Genomic DNA, 26,876 nt, shown 5'->3' with positions numbered 1-26,876 from the left:
CCGCGGCGCCGTCCGCTCCTGCCGCCCGGTTCCGCCGCTCCCGGCCCCGGCCCCGCTCCCGTTTCCGCTCCCGCCTCGCCGCCGCCGTCCCCGGCACCATGAACAAGAAGAAGAAGCCGTTCCTGGGCATGCCCGCGCCCCTGGGCTACGTGCCGGGGCTGGGTCGCGGGTGAGGCGCCGCCCGCGCTCCCCCCGGCCTAGGCCGCGCTCGCCCCGGTTCCCCCTTCCCGCCTTTCCCCCGGGCTCCAGGGGGCTCCAGGACCCCCCAGGACCTCCCCGGGCCTCGTTTCGTGCCTTCCTGGGTGCCCCTCTCCCCGCCCTGTCCGTCCCCGTCGCCTCGGGGCAGCCCAGAGGCCCCGTGCGGCCTGTTCGGTTTTTTTGGGGCGTTATTCCTACGCGCTGGTTCGCGTCTGCTCTTTAGGCGGGCGGGTTCGTGTTTAAACGCGAACCTGGCACTCGGGGATGAGTTCGTGGGTGCTTTAGACGCTGCTGGCTGGGAGGGGATTGTGCCCTTCCTGATTTTCTAACAAGTATTTGTGGGGGTCTCTTAAAAATCACTAAATCTGGGTGCGTTTGGGCTGGGAACAGCGAGAGGCAGGTTTGGGTGATGGGTGGGCACCAGGAGTTGCCCTTTGCCGGGTGGGAGTTATGTTTGTTGGTGCCCTCCCATCAGGGCGATTATATTGACTGTGCCCCGGGCCGTGCTGACTGGTTGAAATGGGGTTTCTGGTGAGTCCCAGTCGCCCCATCCCTGCACCCAGACCTCCACCCCGTAGTGCCCTACAGCCTGCAGCACCAGCTTTTTCACACTGTGTCTAATAGAAACACAGTTTAGAAGAGCAAACATGTCTTGAGACAAGATGGATGCTAGGGCAGCACGCCAGGGGATTGCAGTGTCTTTGCAAATAAAGTTTTCCCTATGAGAGCACAGTTTTTTCCTCCCAGGCTTTATGACCAGTAGGGATGGGGACTGGCAGATGCCTTTCTTGGAGAAGAATAGTCTTTATTGTCTAAGTAATAATTTGGACAGACTGTGTAGCAAACAGTGAGGTTGCGGCGTGCTAACTAGCTGCTACTGGTTTATCAACACAGAGCCACAGGTTTCACCACCCGCTCTGATATTGGCCCCGCGCGTGACGCCAATGACCCCGTGGATGATCGTCATGCTCCGCCGGGGAAGAGAACTGTTGGGGATCAGATGAAAAAGAATCAGACGGCTGATGATGATGATGAAGATTTGAACGACACAAATTACGATGAGGTGATGAGATTTTCATCATCCTGGAGGTGTTTCTCCCCAAGTGGAAGAGGAATCGTTTAGCTCCCTGCCCTCTTGCTGTGAAAGCCCATACTAGCTGAGGTTTCAAGGCCAGAATTTCCTGTAGTTTGCTAATAGCACTTTCTTTTTCTCTTTTTTTTTTTTTTTTTTTTTTGTTTTGTTTTTTTAAAATTGAGACCTCATTATATGTAAGGCATAGTGCTTCTAGGTTTTTGTTGTGGCATTTGTCCCCATTTGTGACTTAATTATCTATACAGAGCCCTGAGAATCTTGAGAAGAGATCCATAAATAAAATATTAGCTTAAGCACCTTGGGGGTTGTATTTTATGTTCTCCTGTACAAATGAAATTTAAGCTCTTGTGCTTTGACATATATTTGTCTTTGTGGCCTGTGTAGTCTCTCGTGTTTAAGTCCTGCTTTGGTTAGTTAAATGTGGTGTTACCCTTTTCGTTTACTTTCAGTAGTTTAAAAAAGAAGTGGTGAATAGAAGATAATGGCCTTTCTATACTGGGATCTCATTTATTGCTTAAAAGAAGCGATTTTGAAAGAGAAACAATTTTGAAGCGGTTTTGCTTTTGAAATGGTGTGGGAGAATAAACACCAGGAATGGTAGAAGAAAACTGTTTTTTTTAGGGATGTGTTAGTCTGATGCAATGTGATTAGAAATAACCTGCTTGTGCATTTGCCTTGTTCTGGGTGTTTGTTGGCTGTAGCAGGAACATAACAGGAGCTTTAAACTGAGCATACTGCTTTTTTTTGTTATTATTTCTTCTTTTTGTTTTTCCTCTCCAAATTCTTAGTTCAATGGGTATGCTGGGAGCCTGTTCTCAAGTGGTCCCTATGAAAAAGATGATGAGGAAGCAGATGCTATTTATGCAGCTTTGGATAAGAGGATGGATGAACGCAGAAAAGAAAGAAGGTGGGATAAATTACAATGCTGGCACAGGGTCTTTTCTAGTTAGTTTGTGTTTTAGAGTTTTCCTCTACCTCTATCATTTTCCAGTTCAGATTTTGTCCTTGTCTACTGGTTTTTCATTGTTTTAATGCTCTACCTTTGACCCCGTGGCTCCAAGTTCTTAGGATGATGGGTATTTTGCCTGACTTGCTCTGAGAGTTGATGTGGTTGAATTGCCTCACTGTGGTTGACTAAGGTTCGCTGTTGTTCATTAAGATGATGTGGGGAGGTGCTGAGTGACTGGTTTATGACACATCATATACTGCACAGCACACTGGAAATTGTTAGGGAATTCATGTAATGCAGGTGTCTTGTAAACTGGCGAGTGTTACTTGTTAAACTCACTGCCTGGTCTACAGGTAAGAGCATGTTAAAGACTGAAGTTCACTTGGTTGGAGATGTCTGTTTTTACACAATAATACTGTCTTAATTGATAAGACATTTCTGTTATAATGTTGATAATCTAAGCTTGGAAAAAATGCTTTTCTTTATGCCTGAGCTCTGATCAAACACATTGTTCTGTAATATCACCACTTTGGTTAAAGACTTGCCATGTGTTACTTTGAGCATAACCTCAGTACTCCTTTTCTTAAGGGAACAACGAGAAAAAGAGGAGATAGAAAAATACCGTATGGAACGACCTAAAATTCAGCAGCAGTTCTCAGACTTGAAAGTAAGGAAAAATTGTCTGAAATGTGACTTTTATCTTTGACGTGAGGTGTGGTTGTATGTCCTGCATTACTTTGCTCAGATTTTGTGTGCTAGCAGACAAGTACTTCATTATTCTCCAGATTAGAATTACTTTCTGTTGGAAAAATAAGGAATACCAAGCTGGCAGCCGGTGGCGCAGAAGATGATCTTGCTTGGAAGCTCTCTTGAGTGCCGCAGTATAATTTTCAGTCAGTTGCAGAGTTATAGACTGTAGGATTGGTAGCGCTGGTTTAAATCAAAATGATGATGGAATCTGCAGTAAGTGATAAACCAGTGTTGTCTCAGCTGACAGCGGTGTTCAGAGTTGCACTCAGTTGGTGGAAATGGGTTTTCATAAGCTACTTTGTAGGGATATGGGAGAATACGGAGATTCTGCCTGTTGAGCACTTTTCTTGTGGATACACAAGGTAGTGAAATTTATGCAAATTTTGATACTAAGCTTTTGTTTTGTGCTTTATTGCAACTTCACATCCATTCTTGAGAATGTGCTACACTTTGTCTTTCAGGGACCGATACCTTATTGGCATTGAAATAGTAGTTGAGCAGGATCTCCTGACTCTGAAGCTTCTTTTAAATAAAATGTATTGTTTAAGCTGTTGTTTAATGATTAGCAATAAAACAGTCGATGCTGCAGGCACTGAGATTAATCTGAATATTTACAGTGCCGAGTTTAATAACCAAATTGATTTGAAATCTCAGTCTGGACTAAAACCAAATTCTAATTAAATGCATCGAATTTTTTTGTACATTGGCATAGAAAAAAATCTGACCTTTGACCTTTAAGTGTTTAATTGATCTTGAATTCCTTCAAGAAAAAGAAGAAATCTATTAAGGAATTAGAGCAGTTAAAAATATCAAATTTTGACAGCAAATACTGATGACAACTCCTCTTTGAACAGCGGAAGCTGGCAGAGGTCACGGAAGAAGAGTGGCTCAGTATTCCAGAAGTTGGCGACGCCAGGAACAAGCGTCAGAGAAATCCTCGTTATGAGAAGCTGACTCCTGTACCCGATAGCTTCTTTGCAAAGCATTTACAGTCGGGGGAGAATCACACCTCTGTGGACCCACGCCAAACGGTGAGTACAGAGCAAACCTGATGAAGATGTGATCTGTACTGTGTAATTAGAGATGAGGGTTAAACCGTGCGTTCATCAGTGGCATTTGGAAAACAAAAGATAATTGACCAAAAAACTTGGTGTATTTTGTGAGTCTGTCAAAGGAATTGCTGGATGTTAAACTCCTGTTCTTCCTGGAGTCTTTTGGTGCACACTCATTGCCAGAGAACACTTGAGGATAGGAAGGGACAGCCTGGTTCTTGTGTTAAAAATGGAAGAAAGTGTTTCTTTTTTCTGTGGCTGTGGAATGGCGATAATGAATTTGGTGAACATAACCAACATCCGTTTCAGTTATAACAAGGTTTTGCAAAAATGGAACAGAAAATAAAATTCCGTTTCACCTAGTGGTTTGCTCAACCCTGGAGCAATTGTGTTAAAAATATTTGCCTTGTTGTCAACTGAAAATTAAGTAATTTAGCTTGTTGCTACATGGCTGCAGGCTACTGTGGTTGTACAGTTACAGGAGAAGCTGACTGGCTCTAAATTGGCACCAGATGTCCGTGGGACTTCTTTGTAGATATTCTTGTTTAAATGTGATAGGTTTAGATGCTTTTGCTGGAATTTTTCACTTAATTTCTTGTTACATAGTTCACTGACTTGACTAAACTCATGTAATTAACTACTGATTTGCAAAACCTGTATGAGAAATGTCTTTTGATTCAGGGTAAAGCCACAGTCTCAGAGATACCTACAGGATTTTGGCATCTGCCCCGTAGCCTGGAGAAGAGCAGATCAGCCAACAGCCTGAATTATCTTTGAAATCTCAGAAGAGATTTTAAAAATGTATTTCTCTCACTCTTGTTTTTAGCAATTTGGCGGCTTGAATACTCCATATCCAGGGGGCTTGAATACTCCATATCCAGGAGGAATGACACCAGGCTTAATGACACCAGGAACAGGTGAATTGGATATGAGGAAGATTGGCCAAGCTAGGAACACCTTGATGGATATGAGGCTAAGCCAGGTAAGGGTGCTGAAAGGGAGGATCCGTCACGGGTTGACCCAGTTGTTGGTATTGTGCTGCTGTTTAGGACCTGGTTTTAGAAAAGTCTTTCATTCTTTTGAGTGTTGGAGAGAAGAAGTAGCTCAGCTGTGACTAGAAATACTAATGCACTCCTCCTCCTCCTCCTTAAATCTCATGCCCTAATAGAATTTCCTGAGGAATAACGGTTCCCTGGAAGTCTTGGTCATTATGGGAGAAGAGACTTTCCTGTTATACTGGGGGTGGACTGTAGACAAACAGCACTGGTAGTTTTACCAAGGGGAGCATCTTTCCTATCATGTGTAGGGATGCACCGCAAAATGCTGAAAAATGCTACTCTTAAATTGTTGTTGACCTCTCTTCTTTTTCATTGATTTTTCCCATCTAAATCTGATTTAAACTAAAAAGGTGGGCTTTAGCTGGCGGGGCTGCAAGACTTGTTGGTGACTGAAAGCCAAGCTGCTTGTTTTCTGCATTTTCAGTGGTACTACATTTTTAACGTTAAAGTAATGTATTTTAGAAGTGAAAAAAAGCTAATACTCAAGACTTTGTGTTTTCCTTCTTCCTTGGTTTTGGTAACAGATACATGTCTAGGATTTTTTTGTATAGCAGCAGTGTCTTTCCCAGTCTTTAGTGTGCACAGGCAGACTGTGGGCTCTGAACGGTCATTTCAGTAGCGCTGACTTGACTTTCCCAGGTGTCGGACTCTGTGAGTGGCCAGACTGTAGTGGACCCGAAAGGATACTTGACAGACTTGAATTCGATGATTCCCACACATGGAGGAGATATCAAGTAAGTGTAAGAAGGATCAACTGATTTATCCTCTTAGTAGGGTCTGTGATCCTGCATATAACTGCAAATCTGTCTGAGGAGGTGGTTTTTGGCTAACACTGAATTTGGAAAAGATGCTAGGTGAGTTTTCGAGGATGAATTCTTTTAACACGAGGTCCGGTATAGTCTTTCAACTGATGTATTTAGCATCTGACCTAGTTGCATCGATTGTGGGGATCGTTTCTATTCTATCCCTGGACTAACATGCAAGAGTGATGGCAGTGTGTGGCTGCCTGCCAGCCAGGAAATGACCTGGTTAATTGTACCTATGTACTGCTAATTTAGGTTTGATTGATGACCTCTGAAAAACTCTTTAACCTGAATTTTGACACCTGTTTCATAACGAATTGCTGTTTAAGTCAGAGATATGTGCACGTGTTGATGGTAATACTTGACTTAAATCAATGTTTGTGCTTATCAGCTTCCAGCTGCAAGTGCCCAGCTGTAATTCCTAAGAATCTTTCTTACATGTTTAACTGTTTTTCACTGTGATCTTGCTGTGTCAGTGTATATTTGTAAGCTTGTTTTGGTAATTTCTGTCACCATTATGGAAACGTTTGAGGTCACAGTTACCATGCGTCTGAGTGTGGCTGCAAAGAACCAACCATAAAGCACATATTGATTCAGGAGAATTGTTTGCTAACATGCTGAATATTTTCCTGCCTGTCTTTCCTCCTCCCCTAGTGATATCAAGAAAGCCCGTTTGCTCCTGAAATCTGTACGAGAGACCAATCCTCATCATCCGCCAGCCTGGATAGCGTCAGCCCGACTGGAGGAGGTCACTGGCAAGCTCCAAGTGGCTCGAAACCTCATCATGAAAGGAACAGAGATGTGCCCCAAGGTCAGAACTTTGCTTCCCTGCTGATCCTTGCAGGCCAGTAGGAAAGGTGGTGATTACAAGCAGCAGCATCTCTTTGTTAAGCTTGTATCAGGCTATGCTGATCCAGCTTCGCTATCTGCATTATTAAAAGAACGCATATTTACCTAGAGGCTCTAATTTAAAATTCTTGTTTTGATGTAAAGGAAGTTTGTTTCTTCTTCCTAACAGAGTGAAGATGTTTGGTTAGAAGCTGCTCGGCTTCAGCCTGGGGATACGGCCAAGGCTGTTGTGGCCCAAGCTGTCCGCCACCTTCCGCAGTCTGTCCGAATTTATATCAGAGCAGCAGAGCTGGAGACAGATATCCGTGCAAAGAAACGTGTCCTGAGGAAAGGTGAGAGCTTCTGCAGGGACAGGGAACAAAGTCTGAGTCCCGCTCTGTTTGTATTGCATTGTAAGTCGTTCAAGATGTGGCCATAACTTTAAGTGCTTGTTTCGGCATCCTTGGTGAAAATACGGTTGTTGATAGTGTGCGCCTTAATGCTGGAACTTGCTACTGTTGAGTCAAAGAGTGGGGTTGTTGAAGTATTTGTAAAACGTCCTTAAGTGGAAAGCTGCTGCTAGTGAGCAATTGCAAAATGACATTCCACTTACCATAACCAATTCCAACTTGATCAAAGTTAGATAGGTAGATGAAAGCTATTAGGAAATAGTGCTCTAAGAAAAAAAGGGTGTTTTAACTGTCACCTTGGGATACATTTAGGAAAAGATACCAGACTTTGTGTTTGAGTTCTGACTTGTCTGTAACCTGTTAGAGACCGTGGTGATTCCTGGTGGAGGAGCTTTAGAGGCCTTGGGGTTCTTGTATCATTGAGCCTGGTGGGCCTTGGGGTTTGCTTTACCGTAGCAAGTTCTGTGTTCTTGGCAAACAGCTTTTCTCTGTGGTGCTTACCTAAAGCCTTACATCTTCTGTTGTATTACACTTGGGGGTTTTCTTCTTTTGTGGAATTACTGTCTTTTCCAAACAATGCTCTCTTTAACAGCAGTTTGTTGTGTTGTCCTGAACCCGGGTCTTCCTTGCAGGTTCATAATATTAATTCTTTGATTAAGGTACTCTGCCTGTTTCAGCAGAGATGAGATCCTTTGTGTCTATTGAATTGTATCAATTATATCTCTTGACTTTAATCCTGACTGGGAAGATGGTCTGGATTTAATACATGGACTAAATCATTATGGAGCAGTCTACGGTACTGAATGTCTTGGCTCCAGAGGAAGTTAATTGCCTCCTGTGTCTTACTATTGCATGTAAAATTGCACATCTCTGGTGAAATGACCTCTTATTGCATATGGATGAAAGGCATTTAAAGGTTTCTGAGTCTGAAGTTGTAAGACTTCAGATATTAACTATTCAGTAGCTTTTTTAATTTTCATTGGCTAAGCAGTGCAGCATGCTGTGAAATGTCTCTCCTGTGACACTGAGTCCTTCTCAAGAACAATAACAGATGCTGAACAGAAAAATACTTTCATATGAGCAGAAACAGATTTCTGAGTCCAGTTCGGGTAGGAGAGCATCTTGTGTGAAAGAAGTGACTTATGCTTTAAGTACTGAGTTTTGCTTTAAATGTATTTGCAAAGAGGAAAAAGATCTTGCTTTCAGTTTTTGGAACCACCTACTTAATCTCTGATACAAAGCTTGTAGTGGAATGGAACATGATTTATCATTCTCTTTCCAATTTCTGCCTGTTAACAGCTTCACAGTGCTCCTCTGCTACCTAGGGAACATCAGTAATATGATGCCTGGAGCTGTTTGTATATACAGCCTTAAGATAAGTGGCAGTTTAACCCATTATTTCTCCTAAAATAAAAAAGACTGACTGCCAGGTAATGTCACTGAAGTGTGATCCTTCATAATGTGTTTCTCTTATCTGTTGGCTGTGTGCATTCCAACCCTCCAGCAGAACCTCTGGAGTTTTTAAAGGCTCACTCTGACTGGAGAGCCAGCAAGCTGAGTGTTTAAATTACATCTTGAGGTGTAAAAATTGATCGCACTGTCTATGAAAACGTGCTTTGTCCTGCTGAGTGATGCTTTCAGCTCTTGCAGGCTGATACTGTTCAATTAAAATGCTTCAGAAAATTCTCCTGCAGCTGTGGATTCGAGGAGAAACCGTTAATGCCCAAACCCCTTTGTGCATTGCTACTTGGAATACTGTGTATTTCTGCAGAGCTGAGATGTGCTCTGAAGCTGAGGCTCAGCAGTGTGCCTCTGCCTTTACAGGAATGCTTAGAGGAGCAGCCTAGCTAGTTTCAAAGTAGGTTTAGATGCCTCAGCCACCCATTTCTGTGGTCCTGCAGTTATGCTTGCTTTACTGAAGAAGGATGTGCTCCATCCTCTGTTACTACAGCACGTGTGCGTGCAATCACCATGGAAGCAATTAAATTACTACTGCAATGCAGCTAATACCAGTAATCTGTGGTGCAAGTTGTAGTGACAAAAGGCTAAAAAAAATCCTGTAGTTTTTAAACGTATCTTTAAGATATGAGGTTATGAAGAGACAGGCTGTGAAAAGTTGTTTAGACTAATGTTTCAGATGGCACATATAATACATTCTGCAGAGAATGCAGGTTCTATCAGCAGTAGCTAACTCTTGGACAAGATTAAGGAATCCTCAAAGACTCTTAATTAGATGGAGCCCATATTGGATTGCTAAAAGAACACTTTGGATTCGGTAACTTAAGGTGTTAGTGTCAACGATACCTTTAAGCTTTCATGCATCCTCCGGTTTTAGTTTTGCATAGTGGGCCAGTAACTTTTTGGGAAGCTAAACTGGGATCCATTAAGCTGTCAGGAGAAGGCTTAATTGTGAAGGGACAGTTTCAACATCGAAGGAACAAGCTTGTGTTACTGGTTCGTATTGAAGATGCTTCCTTTTCAAAAAGGGAGAGCCAGCATGATTAGGCTACCCAATTTTGAAGATCCTGCCTATGCTCATTTGCTGAGGCTGGAGGCTTTGTTCAGCTAGGTGTTTTACTGGAGAGGATGTAATCACAGCTTGTATGGGGAAAAAGCCCTTGGCTCTCTAAAACCTGTTTCCAATTAAAATTACTAAGGAGGTTTTTTTATTTTCTGATTTGAAGTTCTCATTGTTGAAGCAAGAGCTAATGTAAGTACAGTTCCCTCCCTTCTCTCTTTCAGGAAATTTCAGCTGTAATAGGACAAAGCCTTTAATATATCATCTTCAAAAAATGCAGTTCTTTTTGGTGAGCTACTTTGTCATGATTGACATAATTGTTTTGCTTCCCTAGCCCTGGAGCATGTTCCAAATTCGGTGCGTTTGTGGAAGGCAGCTGTGGAGTTAGAAGAACCTGAGGATGCCAGGATCATGCTGAGTCGGGCTGTGGAGTGCTGTCCAACTAGTGTTGAAGTAAGTTTTTAAAAAGTACAATAAAGCAACCCCCTACACACCACTTTAGGTTGGCAGTAGAGCTTTGAAAACAAAAGGCAGGATGAGTGCAGTGTGAGTTTTCTACCACGCACTTTATGCCGTACTGAGAAGGATGCGATGAGTAGTGGCCTGTACTTTTTTCTCCAGAGTTAATTGTCTGATGGTCATTATATGCCTCATTTTCTTGTGTAATTGTTATGTTAGTTATGCCAGTGTACTGCTGTGCCTGCTGTAGCCAATTAGCTGTGTTCATATTTGTGTTTAGTGCCTCAACAGTTGTAAAAATAAGGATACGTATAGCCTGGGGAATGTAAAACAATGTTCTTAGTTTCTGAAACGCTGAACCATAGTGTAATATTCAGCTGTTCAGAAGGTGATGTGGACAGAAAATACAAGTGCAGCAGCCCAGCAAACGGAGGCGATAACTTGAGGTGATTAGGACTGAGCTTTAAGGACAGTAGTAGACTCTTGTTTCTACTATTTCTCCATTGGTGTTCTGCAGCCTCCTTAGACTACTTGGGGACAATTGCCAACCAGTAGCAAACAGCATAAAGCTGCTTATCTCTTTGGGCTGACGCTGCAGTATGGCAGTGTTGTCATCTCCTCGTTCTGACCTAAAATACATCTTTTGTTGCTCTACAGCTGTGGCTCGCGCTGGCAAGGCTGGAGACCTATGAGAACGCTCGTAAAGTCCTTAACAAAGCCCGTGAGAATATTCCGACGGATCGTCACATCTGGATTACTGCTGCCAAACTGGAGGAAGCTAATGGAAACACCCAGATGGTGGAGAAGATCATTGACAGAGCCATCACATCTCTGAGGGCTAACGGTGTGGAAATTAACAGAGAACAGTGGATACAGGTATGCGCTTGGTCTCGGTTAGTGAAGCCGAGAATTCAAGTCTTCCCTCTTCACTAGAGACCTGGATGAACTCTTCAGGTTCTGCTTTGAAGGCTGCTGATGCTAGATATTGAAGGTTAGAGTAATTTTGCACTAGGCTTATCAGTGGAGATCCCTGTGAAGAGACAAAGAGGTGAGATTAAGAAGCTGAATATGGTCAAGGCCATAAGTGATACACTGGGGTGACGTTGTGTGTGTTGAGCTGAGGAATATCTGGTTTTCTCCTCTCTTGGAAGATACCCCGTTTCAAGTTGAAGCAGTCCTTAAGTAGGACAGAGGCTTTAAGCCTCCAGTGAAAGATTTATGTATTTTTTACATATGTCTCTCTTGGCTTAAAAGGTATCTGTTTGCCAAAGAAGTCTTTGTCAGATAGTGGTGTAAGAAGTCAATACAAATATTGCATATGCAGCAGGCAGGAAATACTCTGTTAGTCCTTTATTGGCTTGTAGTCCTGAGGCTGTGCAAAGTGGTCACAGCTGACATGTGGAACCGTGTTGTACAGTGACATTTACAAAACACAACCTCTGTGCAGCTTCATCCCAGGTCATCATAGTTTTGATGTTCTGTACTAGAAAGTTGCAAAAAGTTGTAGAGGTTTCCAGTGTTTTGATTACATTCAAAAGCTGTAGTGCTTGAGTTTCTTGAGACACTTCAAAGACTATTGCCAGCTAAATGCCTTGATGTTCAGGTTAAAAGAACTTCTTTCCTCCTCAATATGTACTGTCCTTTAAGCATAAGTCTTTAAACCAGTTTACTACTAAAAGTCACTTACAGTGGGTCAAGACAGCAAAATCTCCTTGGCACACTACTTAGAAGAGTATTGACAATAAAGTATTTACTATTAAATGGATATCTTTGTTAACATCTGAAAAGAATTATGACTTCCTATACAGCAGTAAAACAATTAAAGGTTAATTTCAACTTTTGTTTAAAAAAAACACCACCACAGCCTCTGCATCACTGTCTTCTCGAGTTCCTTTTCAGTACTACAGCTGTTCCATTTCTGTTATCTGATCACTGTTCTTTTTAACAAGTTTAAGCAAGACATGCTTGGCTTTCCAAAAGCTTTGTATGTCAGAAAACTTCACTTTTCCATATATGCTCTGGTGAGAGCGCCTTTGCACCTTGAACTTCACACTGATTGAGGGTATGTATTCATTTAAATTCTTGACTTGAGTCAACTCAAAGCTGAAAGAAGGTCAGTAGTTTTGATGCTGCAATTCTTCCTTCTCAAATTCTTGCCTTTTTTTGTAGGCCGGGTCCCTGCTCGGCCCAGCCCAGGGCAGGTCGGTGGAGCTGTAAGAGGAGACTTTTCAGGCTGGAAGGGTCACGCGTTGTCACATTTACTCCTTTTCAGTGGCTGCAGTTGAGGTCTTCTGTTTCTTAACCAACTTCTCATTGATTCTGTGTACAACTGTAGCACCTTCCTTGTGGGTGTAAGGCTCACTAGTTAGTGTCACGATACGTTTTGAGTAATAAGATATTTTTAATGTGGCAGTGACCCACAGTGTCTCTGTGTTCGAACATGAGGAGTTGCTGTTGCAAAATCTAACCTCTTGTGCTGAGTTCTCAAAATGAGCAGGGCTTTACTCTGGTTTCTAGGATGCTGAGGAATGTGATAAAGCTGGAAGTGTGGCCACATGCCAGGCGATCATGCGAGCTGTGATTGGGATTGGGATTGAAGAAGAAGATCGGAAGCATACCTGGATGGAAGACGCAGACAGTGTATGTCCAGCTGTGATGCTGGGTTTTGTTGGTTTCAGTTTTGTTTTTTTAATTGAGGAAAATAGAACTGGAGCCTGGGAAATGACATTTTTTTTTCATCAGTGAAAGTGGATGTGTTTCTCACACCACCTGCCTGTGTTTGGCTGGTTTGCCTCTTGAGGGGTTATTGTATTGTAGAGCTTTTTTCAGATTTGAATTTTTACTGAGCAAAGAGTTGTTACTGTGGTAGATTGTTTGCTGGTTTTGGTATGTTTTTCTTTTTTGTGTGTGGGACATCAACAGAGATTGAGGGTCTGGTTAAAGGAGCTGGGAGTTGAGTTTCAAGGCGTAAACATTGTAGCTCAGGGGTTAATGTAAGACTGGACGGTGGCCTGGGTAGAAGTTTTACCAGTCTTTCTTTGCTTTAGAGGAGTAGTTTGAACATGCATTAAAAACTAAATTATATTTCAGCATGAGAAATGTCCACTTCACCGGCCTTGAATTGACCGTACAGCAGTAGAGGCACATAGGCTGTGGCACTTAGAGTTTTGCCTGTTTTTTAAAAAAAAAAAAAAAAAAAGTGCAAACATGAGAGCATTTACAGTGCCTTACTAAAGTTTCGAGCTGGCCTGTGTGTGTCAGTCCCACTGAAAGGCCAGTGGTATTTTTGCTCTGATAGACAGACGCTTGAAAACTTCCTCCCTGCTTCCTTTTAAAAAGCTGATAATAACTGTTCTGTTACATAGAATGCCCCAATTCATGTATTGCTCTGAGTTACTGAGTTCTGTGTTGAATTACGCATGTGTAATTCTTTCTTGCACTTGATTTCATTACGGCACTAAACTGACTTCATTCTGATCTGGTTTTCCTTAGTGTGTTGCTCATAATGCTCTGGAGTGTGCCCGAGCGATTTATGCTTATGCCTTGCAAGTTTTCCCCAGCAAGAAGAGTGTGTGGCTGCGAGCCGCGTACTTTGAAAAGAACCATGGAACCAGGTATGTGTGCTGTCTAATTAATCCTTGGGTGGAGAATTTATCCTTGTTACAGGATGGTAGACCGGGGAGGAAGAAAAGCTACAAGATGATCCCTGCAGTGGTGTGTTGCACGTGCAGAGTTAGTTCAGCTGGTGGAAGCCCGCTGGCATTGTTTGCAGGTCTGACCTTTGTTATTGATGTGGTCAGAACATCTTTGGTTTTTATGAAGTCATAAAAAGTTTTATAGCAATAGGGATTACTTGGTAAAAATAGCTATGAATAGGCAAGATAGGGACAACTGTCTTTGAGAAGGCATTTCTAGGAAAAAAGTTGAAATACCTATCACCTAGAAATACAGCATATGTTTAATTTTCATAGATAAACTGCTTCATTGCTCAAGTTGCCCAAGCATCTCTGGCATTTTCTGATTAAACATACTGTGAATGTATATCACATTCTGAATTAAGATTGCTGTTATACTGTCACAGCTCAGGCCTCTTTCTTTAAGTTTATTCATAAAGCTTTAGACATCTGAAATTTTCCACCCAAAGTTTAGAATAAAACAAACAATCTGTGCAGTAGACCACTCATACACCTGGGATCGTCCTCATTAAAGCCAACAAGGCTATAGTGTGGAAGTGTCTGCAGATGCTGAGTTCTGCCTCATTCAAGCCTATTTTTTTTTTTGATCAAGTATGTCTTTGCTTTTTATGTTGTTCTCCTGTGTTTCCCAGTGGTGGCTGACTTTCAAGCCCCTTGTTCTACCTGAAAAGTATATTTTCCAGAGGAGAAAAAAAATTTCAATAAGATCAAGCCAGCTTCATCTAATAATTCTGAAAAGCTTCCTGTCTCAGTTTCTACTAAGGTTTGTTAAGAATGGCTCTTTCCAAGACAAATGAGCTGTTTGTGTGCAGGGTCTTTCCGCAAAGGCTATCAAACAAAGGTGCCTGAACAATGAGCCGTTTGTGGAGTGCTGATTTCAGAACCCTTGTGAAAAAAGACCTCACCCTTTCCTTGTTATGAAACAACTTATCAAGGTTTACAACGTTGGACTTTGCAACAATATTTATAACATTGAGTGATAGTGGAAATGGTGTGTGAGAGCTCGCCTTTGGCAGTATTTCGAGTGATTGTAACTTGCTCTTTCTTGTCTCAGAGAATCCTTGGAGGCTCTTTTGCAGAGAGCTGTGGCTCACTGTCCCAAAGCAGAAGTGCTCTGGCTCATGGGAGCCAAATCGAAATGGCTGGCGGGAGATGTGCCAGCAGCCAGAAGCATTTTGGCCCTGGCTTTCCAGGTGGGTCTGTTAGACTTGTGTGATGGTGTTAAGTACAACTGGTAAAGAATAGAGAGTAGGCTTTCTCTGTCAACACCTGATTCCTGCTGCCTTTCAAAATGATCGGGGCTTCCGCTGTTCCTTCATTGTTTTATGTGGCAGAACGTTCTCCTGTAAAATAGTGGCAAGCTGGAAGCAAGAGTGTATTACTGCTCTTTTTGTGGCACCACACCAGGTTCTGAGTGCTCAAACCATTCATTTTACCATCATGGCTCTCACCAACCCCAGTCATGGATCAGAATCCCCTTGTGTTTGAGTCGTCTGTCTCCTCAGTAAAAAGGGTGGTGGTCTGCCCTAACCAGAGAGGTTACTGCATTGCTTGTGACTGGGACTAAACCTACTAATCCACAGCAAAACGAAGGGGATTGTCTGCTGGATGCTGAAAGAAAGATGGGCAGTGTGGTATAATTCTAACACTGGGAATGAGGCTTAAAAGCTGAGAGATCGCAAAAGCAAATGACAGGTCCTGAGATGGAAGGTAAAAGATATTTGCTTCTTAAATTTGTTCTTGGTGCTTCTTGTTACCATCCTGAAGGGTTCTTGTGGCACGGTTGCCACTGAAATGACTTTTATTGGAGAGGAGTATTCACAGACCTCAGTTGGGAATTCAACCTTTTTAGCTCAGGGATAATAAAATGAGGGTCTTAGTGTGGCAAACCCTATGATCTTTTCAGTATTTAAACTGGAAGTTCAGAAGATCGAGCATTAATACTTTTCAACAACTGAGAAGCATCCAATATCTACTGGGAAAAAAAAAAAAATCCTAGTGTGGATTGACAAAGCTCTGATTTCAATTTTAATCTGGATCAAACGAAGGATTAAATCTGCTGTTGATTCACTGTATGCATTTGTCATTTTATGTTCTTGCAGGCCAACCCCAACAGTGAGGAGATCTGGCTGGCTGCCGTGAAGCTCGAGTCAGAAAACAATGAGTATGAAAGAGCAAGGAGGCTGCTGGCAAAAGCTCGCAGCAGTGCCCCCACCGCAAGGGTAAGGATGTGTGAAGGGTGGAGAGGCTGAGACCTCTCTTGGCTATGGGGGAGTTGAGATGGAAGAAGTTCCTTCAGTTCTGCGACCTTAGTGACTGACCAGATGGCTCCCAGCCATTGCTTTTTGCAGGCATGTGGCCACTTTGCAGCAGCGTTTCTCCAGCGAATTGCGACACAAAATCGTGGTGTGATGGGAAAAAAAGGCTAAGATCAAGTGAAGGGTTTCAGTTTTTTTTGAACAAATGGCAAAAGTCAGGAAATTCCCAGTTTACAGCTGTTTGTATAATGTTCACATTGCATAAAAGCATGTCTTGGAAAAAAGAGAGAAAATACTTTCACAGAAGACTCACTTATGCTTGTGGTGCTAAAGACAGCTCTGGTCAAGTTTGTTGTTTGGAGTTACACTATTGTGTTTATCTCTAGAGTTACTTCTGGTATTACAAACTTTGTCAATTTTCAGGTGTTCATACAGAACCATTTTAACCTGTCCAAGTAAAAGAGAAATTAGTTTTGTGTCTGTCCCCTGTTGTTGTCTCCCCCCAGTTTGTGCTTCATCCTAGATCTTTTACGCTGTCCTCTTCCTCTTGTGTCAATCAGGGAGCTTCTCTCCAGCTGGCAGCTGGGACTTGGAGCTCTGGTCTCAGGCTTGATGTCTTTCTTGTGAAGTCATGGTGGGGGGGAGTTTGGGAATGGGGAGGACAGGGAGCAGAGAGTAGTGAAATGGGTTTTGGTCTATAATGTATTTCTCACAGCCGTAACTTCTATGCCTAACTAAAAGAAAGTCATTTGGGGACAGAAAAGTACAGGTACCAGTTTGTAATTAGCAGGATTACAGTTGCAACTTGAAGCTGTACGGAAGAATAGGTGGTAGCTGGGATCTAAGGAGGTTGGGTTGTGCTGATGAAGCAGGCTCAGAATTGTTAATTCGTTGTGCTCTTGAAGCTATGCTCTTTGTACAAATATTATACAAACGTCAACTCTATGCTAATAGGTAATATGTAGGTTGATCATGCTGTTCCAACTCCTTTAATATTTGCATTTACCTTTCTCATTGTTATCTTTTCCCACTATTTAACTGCCGGGTTTTTTTTAATTTTACTTCAAACTGTAGCTAATCAATAACTTTCTAATGAATGTATGAAAGTGGGAACCCACTGCCTTGATGGACTAAAGGTTTTTCAGTGGCTGCTAGTGATAAAACAGCTCTGGTTGCCCTCAGGTCTTCATGAAGTCTGTGAAGTTGGAATGGGTGCTTGGGAACATTGCTGCAGCCCAGGAGCTTTGTGAAGAAGCCCTGAAGCACTACGAGGACTTCCCCAAACTCTGGATGATGAAGGGACAAATCGAGGAACAAAAGGAGCTGGTAGAGAAAGCACGGGAGGCTTATAATCAGGGGGTAAGTTTTATGTTATTGCAAGTTTGCTTTGTGCTTCTGGTGTGGAGAGATGTCTGTCTTTGAATCAAAGCGGAGAGGGTTCCGCCCCAGACTAATTGAAGAGGTGATTTCTGTTCTCTCTGTCATTAGTTATAACAATAACGAAACAAAGCAAAAATTTGGACCTTGAAATAAGCAGCAAGAATTTTGTTCCCAGTATCCATGTGCAAAATTCACTTTCTTGCTTCGAGAGAGTTTGCTGTATGCTTGTCTCCTCACTGGTAGGAAAAAAGTCATTGCACAATAATTCTCTGAGACCTGTAAAGACTAAAAGCAGAACTCTTAAAAGAAAAGCCTCCTAAGGAGATCTTAAATGCACACTGTAGAAGGAGGTGGCCTACAGAGCGCTGGTGTCTCATTTAAATGGTAATTGGTGTCCTTGGGTATGAATGCTTCTGAAACTCCTCAGCCATGAAAGTAATGTGGAAGCAGGTTTCTGCCCGTGTCCATATCCGAATGGCTTCCCCAGCTCCAAAGGCAGTTCTGTTTCCTGCACGCCGTTGCTGCAGTTTGGGTATGTTTGAGCCTTCTGTTTCCAGACGGAGCACGAATTGTAGTTGTATTATTAAGGGAGGTGTATTCTTTCTCTTGCTACCGGGATAGCTTGCTCGTAGTTGGCGTACCCGACTGTTTTGAATCTAGGAGAAACTTGACTTCTGTACAGTTCTGTGCTGTAAGACTAACTAGGAGAGATTTGAGCAATGTAATCAACTTTGTCTCTCCTTCAGAACTCTCCAGGAAGATGTAGAGGGGGAAGTTCTTTTCTATAGGGGTTATAAGATTTTTTTTTTTTTTTTCCCAAATCTACATATTACCATACTTTTTTTTTTTTTTTTTTTTCTCTTAAACAGTTGAAAAAGTGCCCCCATTCCATACCCCTGTGGCTTTTGCTGTCCAGGCTGGAGGAGAAAGTTGGGCAGTTGACTAGGGCAAGAGCCATCTTGGAAAAGTCTCGCCTAAAGAATCCAAAGAATCCAGATCTCTGGTGAGTTGTGTGGAGATCGGTTGAGCTACAAAGCCAGTGAATTCTTCAGGCCAGCTGTTTTACATCATCTCAGCCATTTGAGCCTGGAACTTCTGAGTATGACCATCCTAGAGTTTTTTCTGGACTAACAACTTTTTCTGAATACCAGAAATGTTTTGGTGATCCTGGCTAGTATGTAGCTACTCCAAGGAGCTGAGCACTAGTTATTTCTTTACAGGTAGTTGTAGTGCACAGAGCGTGAAACCCCAGGGATCTTTCTTTTCTGTTATAGTCCTTTTTTCAAATTGTTTTTGATCTAGGCCATTATAGAATAAAGGTCATGTTTTAGATGGAGAGGAATGGGAGGATGTGTCACCTAGACGTATTCAGAATATGGACAGATGTTTGCAATTCCCAGTGACCTTCATGTGACTTGCTATTTGTTTCCACATGGTGAATATGTTGTCATAAATATCATCACTGAATCTCTTCCTTGCCAGGTTGGAGTCTGTGCGATTAGAGTACAGAGCTGGGCTAAAGAATATTGCAAATACTCTGATGGCCAAGGCATTGCAAGAATGCCCCAATTCAGGTGAGCTGGATCTCAGTTCTATCTTAGACGATTGTTTTGCCCAGTTGATCTTTCCCCAAGATGTCCTTTCTGGCCAGATCTCAAAATATTATGTTTTAGAGAGGTGTCAGTCATCCTTCTGCAAATGAAATGTTGAGGATCTTTGTGAATAATCCCAGTTGCTTTGTGCTGTCTCGCGCCAGAGGTCACAGAAGTCATGGGTTAGTGTTTGTTCCGTTTTGCTGCAGTATCCAGTATATTATTTGGTCTGTGGTCCACAGTTTGTTCCCAGTTTTCCTGGGAAAGCATCTCGGGTAGGAATGGCTTTTCTCTGAAGCCGGTAGAAGTCTGCCAAGGTTGAAAATTGAATGGAAGACTCTCAAGTGTTTGTAGTTAGGAAGTTCAGTGGAAAAAGAATGGGTTTTTCCCTGTCTCGTTGGAGTACAGTTGGCCATAAGAGACTTCCCGTTGTTGGTTTGCCTGCACTGGTTGCGCTACTAACTATGAGCTTAATAACTTGTGCTGGCAGCCAGTTTCAGTCGCAGTCATGGTTTAGGGGCTCCTGTACCATAAACGTTCAGTCCTGGGTTTTGATTATTTTAACTCATTTAAGAAAAGGCAGATAGGTTATGATGCAAGTCAATTGGTTCTAACCAGCAGTGGAAACATTCGCCTCTTGGGATGGGAGGACAAAGTGCATAATGCTTCCCTATTTTTTGGCAGGATTGTGGGAAGACTTAATTATTTAAACATGTTGACATCTTTGGAGAGAAGATGTCACATAACTACAAAGTGTAGTAGTTGACTGCAAGGCAAGCCTTTATAGCTTGCCTTCAGGCTAGGTTTTGAAAGGTGTTTAATTGCCAGCTGCTAAAGTCCCAGTGAAATAATTGGGAGTTAAGTGACTTTTATGACATGATAAACTCATTGCAAGCTGCTCACCATGCGAGTGGGTCAACAAAGCAATACCACCCAAGTCCCACTTTGTTTTGTGAATGACCTAATACTTAATGAGTGTCTGCCATCACAGGCTTTTTACAGAATCTGCCTGTTGCTATGGAAATGGGCAGCAGGATCTCAATTTTTGTTTAAATAAAATCGCTTCCCACTCCATCTTAAAACTCTACAAACCAGAATAAAAGCCTGCAGGACTCAGCTCGTTGGGTACCTACAGTCATGTAAACCAGAGACTTGTGCCCATCAGTTGCTGAATTGACTCCCCCTTGCTTATGGCTGATGTAGGCAGGCTGTACAGAGTAAAACTGAAATATGATGGTCTCATATTTCAGTTTTATATTTCATATATTTGTGTCCTCAGCAGGCCTGAAAATAAAGGCCTGAAAGATGTAGTTTGACCCTATATATGAAGAGCAAGAAGAGAAGAGTTCTGCTCCAGTCTGTCACTGCAGTCATCAAAGCTTGTGTATATTCCCATGGTGCAGTTTATGGGAAGTGAGAGCACTTTGATAGAGTCCTGGCAGACGCGAGCTTTCAGGCTTTGCTTTGAAATGATCAGCAGGTATGGTTGGCTGACATCAGAAACTGAAGATTTCATGCTCCTCTGAGCGTATTTCCTTTCTTGCTTTTTGGCAGCGAAAGGAACTAGGGATTAAACCCGGCTTTCCTGGACCTACTCCGTCCTTCATCGCATGTGTGGAGAGCCAGCATCAATAATGCAACCGTGGTGCTCTCTGGCACCCTTGAAACTGCTTCCAAGTGGTGAACTTTGCACCTGCGGGGGCTTCTTCTGCCACTGCAGTTTCCCGTTCAGACAATTTAATATCTTTCCCTTCTGAAATGCTGAGGTGCCCTCTGCTTGCCGTGTCTCGTCCGAAAGGCACGAGCTCCGGGTTAGCGCACACCAGTGCGGGGAGCGCTGCAGCTGCAGCAGGGTTATGGTAGAGAGATGTTTGGAACAGAAGGTCCCGGCATGGTGCAAGCGGTAGCTAAAAATTCAGAGTACTGAAGGAAGGATCCACGCAGAAAGAGTGATGTGGGGTGAGGTTGGGGCATGGATGACTACCAGGGCGGGGGGCAGTGGCGCTGCTTGTGTTGAGAGCACTGGCCTGGCAACGTGACGGGGAGGCTTAATCTCAGAAATAACACTAAACAATCTCCCTCCTTGACTCGATGAAGGAATCCTGTGGTCAGAGGCGATTTTCCTTGAAGCGCGACCGCAACGAAAGACCAAGAGCGTGGATGCTCTCAAGAAGTGCGAACATGACCCACACGTCCTGTTGGCTGTGGCCAAGTGAGTTCCTGCGCTCGATGTAGCAAAATTACCCTTTTGTGTGTGTGGCTGCATCCGTGGTGAAACGCTGCACTCACGCACGGCCACGTGATTCTGGCTGCAGCAGCTCTAATGAGCCCCAAAGCAAGTAACGGCTCTCAAGCTGTCTCCTAGTAACTGTGCAGATGTCTCCCTTGAATCGGAGCAGGGGATGTCAGCCTGCCCTCAAGCTGTTCTGGTGGGTCTGGGACTGCGGCACAGACAGCAGTACGTTTACACACAGTCCTTTTGCAGTGCTGGGCATCAGCACTCTGAAAATTGCTACCTTTCTGCCCCTTAAAAGGGATTTTGGCGTGCTTTCAGATGAACTAGGCTTAATTAAGTTTGACAGGATGTCTTTTAAGTATTTGTGAAACTAGGGACAATTTTTGCTGTTTATTTTTCAGTTTTTACGTGGCTGACTCTGTAGTCTTCATCTTTTCTCTCTATCCTGTCAGATTATTATTTTTTTTTTTTAATCCTGAGCTAGATTCTTCTCCCCTCCTGAATTCCCGCTAGGTCAGTTTTCTTCAGTTGTGGCCCTTCCTGGAATGCAGACTACCAGTCACACTGTAGTTTGCTTCTCTGGAAGGGGAAGATAATCTGCTAGGAGCTGTTGTCTTGTCTAGATCCAGTTATGAGGCTTCCTGTGATGAAAAGCCGCTATTATAATTGACTCACGCCATGCCCTTTCTGATCTGATGTGCAAACGACTACAGCAGTCGTGATTGGAACAAACTTACTTTTCTTCCTTTATGAATACCAGAAGAGGTTAATGCAGGAAGCATTTTGCCCAAACAGTTGCCCAGTTCTTTCACAACTCTTTTTTATAAGCCAAAGAAAACTATAGGATACACTCCAGTGACTGCAACGCTGGGTTCTGCCAGATAATGACAGCTGACTTGTTCAGCTCTAGCAGCAAGTGAGAAAAATGTTAACTTTTGCTTTATGGAAACTGCTTCCAGGCTCCTTCTGGTGCAACCTCAGACAGTTTAGCAGCTAATCCCAACACAAACAGCTTCCACCTCCCATCACGACTTGCATGGAGGTACAGTAATACCATAGTGTCACACATCTGTGAAAAACTTCTGTTAAATATGGTGCTGAAAATGGCCACTACTTGCAGGTGTTGAGCCTCTGCTATCATTGTTCACGTTCTTTTAAATCACAGTTTATTTAACGTGGAACAATCAGGAGTATTATAGGGCTTAAAAACAATCACATAAGCTGTATAATTTTATGACTGGCTAAGCTCTTTATGAGGGATGGCTGTCTGATTTGATAAAGACCTTCCTAGCTCAAATGAACTCTAATGCAAAGGAGTGAAACCAGGAGACTTATTGACTCAGCTGGTTAATTACTGGGGAGAAATTTCAGAATTCACAAGTACCTTTTTGAAATGGCAGCAGGTCGGGCTGGGTGCCAGGCTGGGATTTGAGCGTGGAAGCTTATGTGCTTGCCTTTCCTCGTAAAGTTGGAGCTGACAAGGTAGGTCTGCTCCACTTAGAGCATGCTTCGTGGATGTGAACGTGTGACGGCACGCGGCCGTGGCTCCAGGAATGCGCATGCAATTTTCAGCTTTTAGAAGTTATTTCATTGTTAGGTGCTAAAATTGACATGAAATATTAAGAAATTGGAAGGGGGGAAATAGATGTAGGTATATGCTCCTCTGTCTTTCTCCACCAAATCTGGAACAGCAAAATTAAGCAGTTGAGTTAGCAAGGATTGAGCTCAGAGAGTAATACTTCCCTTCTCAGGACTCTCTGTCTCTTCCCGGGGCTAAATTAACCCGCTTCACTGTGCGGAGAGCAAAGAGGAAACGGTGGATGCTCTTTTTGGTCCTCTCATATCTCTTCCCTTCCCAGGGGAAGTCGGCAGATGCCTTCAAAATCTGCTGTTTCCTTCTTGGGAGAGGAAAGAACTAAAGTGTCTGTAGAGCCGTTATGCTGGAGTGCTTACAGATTGGCTCGTTCCTCTAAAGAGGCTATTTGTCAACTCGCTTTTGCTTTTCTCAACAGGCTGTTCTGGAGTGAGCGTAAAATAACCAAGGCCAGAGAATGGTTCCACCGAACAGTGAAGATAGACTCTGACCTTGGGGACGCCTGGGCTTTCTTTTATAAATTTGAGCTCCAGCATGGCACAGAGGTGAGCGCGTGCCTGGGAACAGGGGGCTGGGGAAGGCAGCAGGAATCCCTGGCTGCTGCTGGTTACCCAGCCCCGGGGATTGCTGCGGTGCTGGGCTGAGCACGCTGCTGCTGCCTGTGTGGCTCGCAGACGAGGCTACGGCCGTCACGCCTGGGCACGAATGAGCATGAACGGGCCTGTGTGATGGTTTTTAAAAGGCTCTGTCATTAGCTGAGCTATCTTTCAGGCTGCTGTGCTGTCCACAGTCATGCTAGTTGGTGCAAAAATCTATGAAATCAATCTTCCTCCTGTAAGATCCAAGCTTTCTCGTGGGAGACTTTTCTGTAATTGCGATGCTGGGTTTGTGTGACTAGTCCAGTTTCTTCACAAGTGTCAAGTACAGGTTGCATGTGAACTTGGCCAGAGGAACAGTCTGTTCTAATCTCTTGCGGCAGTTTTTACTGCCTGATAGTACTGAAATGATGGGAGTGTTTATCTTCTGACTTCAGAGAGACCTCTCGCTTGACATCTTAGGCAGGTGGTAATGGAAAGGAAGTTTCTGCTGCAATTTCTCTGGTGTAGCCAAAACTTGCTTGACCCTAATTCGGCCAGTTTGTTCAGCAAGGGCAGGAGAGTTGCTGCCTCTGCATTTTTACTCAGGCTTCTGTACTGCCTTTAAAAAAACAAAACAAAAAACCCACTATAAGCTTTGGAGGAGTGTTTGAATTGGGGAGGGAATTCTTAAACTTTTGGCTCTGTGCTGGAACAAACCAGGGCATTATGAGACTTGCAAACTGTTGTTTCTCTTCCTTGTAGGAACAACAAGAAGAGGTGAGGAAGCGCTGTGAGAATGCTGAACCTCGCCACGGAGAGCTCTGGTGTGATGTCTCCAAGGACATAGAGAATTGGCAGAAAAAGATTGGAGAAATTCTCGTGCTTGTGGCAGCCAAGCTTAAAAATACCTTCTAGAGTACGCTGGCTTCAGCTGCGTTAGTCGTCTCTGTAGGACTTGTCTGCTTACCTGCTTTCGGTGCATTCGCCCTTTTGGTGGGACAGATTTCGGAGGGCAGGAGATCGGTGGTGATATGAAAGATCTTTCTTCCAAAAAGAAAAGCTGCTTCCTTCTCCTCCCACTGACAGCCCTCTTGGCTCACACGGCGCGGTCATCACCTTCTGCAGCACATCTGACCGTTGTTGCTGGTGTCGCGTAGGACAGATGAGCAGTCTTGTGAGGCTCCCTTGGCATTTTCATTTTGAGGCCTGAACCCCCCCACACCCACCCCCCTGTAAATATAAGCTTTAATTAGTGCTTGTATGGAATCTGACATTTAGCAGTTCCTCTGGTTTCTTCCCTAGCATGCATTCCTGTCCAGTCCTGCCCCCCTTTGTGCAGTTTCTCTGCTGTTTGGCCCATCTGATGCTGGTTGGTTGTGGTTTGAATACATTGAATGACCTTGAAGGAGGCGAGTGGAGCTCTGGAAGGCCAGCAGCCCCGGGGAAGGGCTGGGCTGGCCCCTCTTGGTTTTTTATTTTTTTGCCATGAGCCTGGTTTGGCATGGTCCCTCCTCTGCTGGCAAGCTGTAGCACAACTCGGAAGTATTCCTCAAACCTGAGCAGATGGAGCATTTTGTGAAACCCAAGAGTGTATTTTTAGAGACGTTTTCCTCAATTTTTTAAATGTATATAGTATAACCTTACTCTCTTAGGTGTCTGATTTCATTAAGCATAGTGGTATTTTGAAGGAACAAGGCAAAATCCAGCAATCCCTGAAGGGCCTTTTTGAAGAAACAACCTTTACTCAGAGTTGTTGAGAGACTGTGCACTTTTACAGTGGCAACTGCTCTTGCTTGGGATGTTTGGGATGACTCTCTTCCAGTGCAAATGGAAAAAAGCAAATTCATGTGAGGAAAAGCTTTGTGTTTGGGACCCTTTATAAGCTGTCTTCAATTTCCTACCCTCACCATCTGTGTTATTTTGACCCCCAGAAGCCCGACTTTCTTGTGATCATTGAATGAAAAGCTGTAATGTCTTACATGTTAGTTCATAGCAAAAGTATCCAAGTCTGTGTATGTGCATTATATAATGTATTTAGTCAGAGGAGAAAACCCCTTATCACTTGTTTGGACAATATGTATAAAATACAGCTTGTTTTTTTTTGTTTCCTTACGTTCTCTTTGAATGTGGTCTTGCCCTTTGACTGACTGGGGGTCTGATAGCGGAAACCTTTGAGCTTATCAGGCTCCCACCACTCTGGGAACGTATCTGCCAGCGGTGGTTACACCAAGTTGGGCTGCAGCCTTTTGCCAAAAAGGATGAGAAGCCTGAATCTTTTAACACTGAAGTATAAACGGTTGGTGTTGAAGCAAAAGCCTGTTTTTCTTTGGGTTTATAACGGAAACTCTTGTGCTTTCTCTTGAATAGCTGGTGAAAATGTGGGAAGCTGCAGTTGCATTAAGGAGGGTGTAGATCACGGATGTCCCATGGAATTGTAGTTTCCCAAAGGTGAGTGAGAGGTGTTGGGAGTTGAGAGACTCTTGCTCTGGGATTTCACGCCATCCTTGGCATCCTTCCTGTATGTGGGCTTCTGCAGAGGGGAAGGGAGAGGAGTTTGTGGGGGAGAACGGAGACATCACTCTTGTGAAAAGGAAAGGGTAGACCTGTGGGAAGGGAGCACAGCTGGACAAGGATTTTGAGACTGAGCCGGAAACTGCAGGAGAAAAAAAAAATGTTAAAAAATAGTTGCCAGTGCGTGTTGTGCTGCAGCCCCTTGTGCTTCTCGCACCGTTTTTGCTCTTCCTCCCTGATACGATCTGTGCGAGCGCTGGGACGTGGGGACTGGGTCCCGCTCCTCTGGGAAGGGAAATCGGCGCTTCCCTGGCGTGGCGATGCGCTTGGGAAAGCTGCGTGCCAGTGGCACACAGGTCCCTCTGCCCTGCGGTGCTCTCGTTGGGTGGCCGTGGAGTTGAGATGGGGCGGGAGGGTTGGAACCGCAGCGGGGTGGCTTTTCTCGCTGGAAAAGCTCCCGACTCCTCCTGAGCGTTTGGAGCGTTTCCCTCGAGCCAGGCACTCGGCGCGCACCCAGCGCTCAGGATCCGCGCGCTTCCCCTGCCCCTCGCTCGGGTGGCAGCGCCCCATCCCTTAAGGATTTGTTGGCCACCCAAAAGTCCCGGGATTGAGAAAAACGCATGGGAAGGACTTGCTGGAGGAGCGTTGCTCTTTGTGGGTGGTGAGAGGAGAGATTGTTTCCCCGCACCGAGACGTGCTGCACCGCGGCCTCGCAGCCCTGAGCTCCTTTTGCCACCAGTTCCGTGTATCCGCTCAGGGGGGCTACATTCCTTGGGTTTGGGACTATTTTATTATTTTTTTTTTTTTTAGACAAAAGGGATCATCAATCTTAGAGCCTTTTAATGTTTGTAAATGTCTTCGTGTTTTGTTAAATCGCTTATGGCATCTACAAATTTTAACTATATATAGAGCTC

General features: G+C 43.8%; 1 protein-coding gene across 1 annotated transcript; it reads left to right on the top strand.

Annotated features, from left to right (window-relative positions):
• On the top strand, nt 1-25,563 carry PRPF6 (pre-mRNA processing factor 6). The gene is made up of 21 exons (XM_033002967.2): nt 1-169; nt 1,093-1,261; nt 2,080-2,198; nt 2,829-2,907; nt 3,845-4,021; nt 4,869-5,024; nt 5,740-5,834; nt 6,558-6,714; nt 6,922-7,084; nt 9,994-10,112; nt 10,776-10,994; nt 12,636-12,758; nt 13,611-13,732; nt 14,868-15,006; nt 15,916-16,035; nt 17,254-17,430; nt 18,321-18,454; nt 18,934-19,025; nt 21,141-21,255; nt 23,292-23,418; nt 24,214-25,563. Exons 1-21 carry the CDS (start codon nt 99-101, stop codon nt 24,364-24,366), a joined length of 2,826 nt encoding a protein of 941 aa, XP_032858858.2. The 5' UTR covers nt 1-98; the 3' UTR covers nt 24,367-25,563.
• Nucleotides 25,564-26,876: the final 1,313 nt, after the last annotated feature.

Source organism: Tyto alba, unplaced genomic scaffold, assembly GCF_018691265.1.
Source record: "Tyto alba isolate M040663 unplaced genomic scaffold, T.alba_DEE_v4.0 Super-Scaffold_33, whole genome shotgun sequence".
NCBI classification, from domain to species: domain Eukaryota; kingdom Metazoa; phylum Chordata; class Aves; order Strigiformes; family Tytonidae; genus Tyto; species Tyto alba.
The sequence above is the reverse complement of the archived record's forward strand: the minus strand, read 5'-3'. Positions and strand labels throughout refer to the sequence as shown.

Bases quoted from the DNA above. Each gene is read 5' to 3' on its own strand.
- PRPF6 (XM_033002967.2), top strand. From the start codon at position 99: ATGAACAAGAAGAAGAAGCCGTTCCTGGGCATGCCCGCGCCCCTGGGC. The intron at 19,026-21,140 runs GTGAGCTGGATC...GACTCGATGAAG, and splicing joins GCAAGAATGCCCCAATTCAG to GAATCCTGTGGTCAGAGGCG. The intron at 21,256-23,291 runs GTGAGTTCCTGC...TTTTCTCAACAG, and splicing joins GTCCTGTTGGCTGTGGCCAA to GCTGTTCTGGAGTGAGCGTA.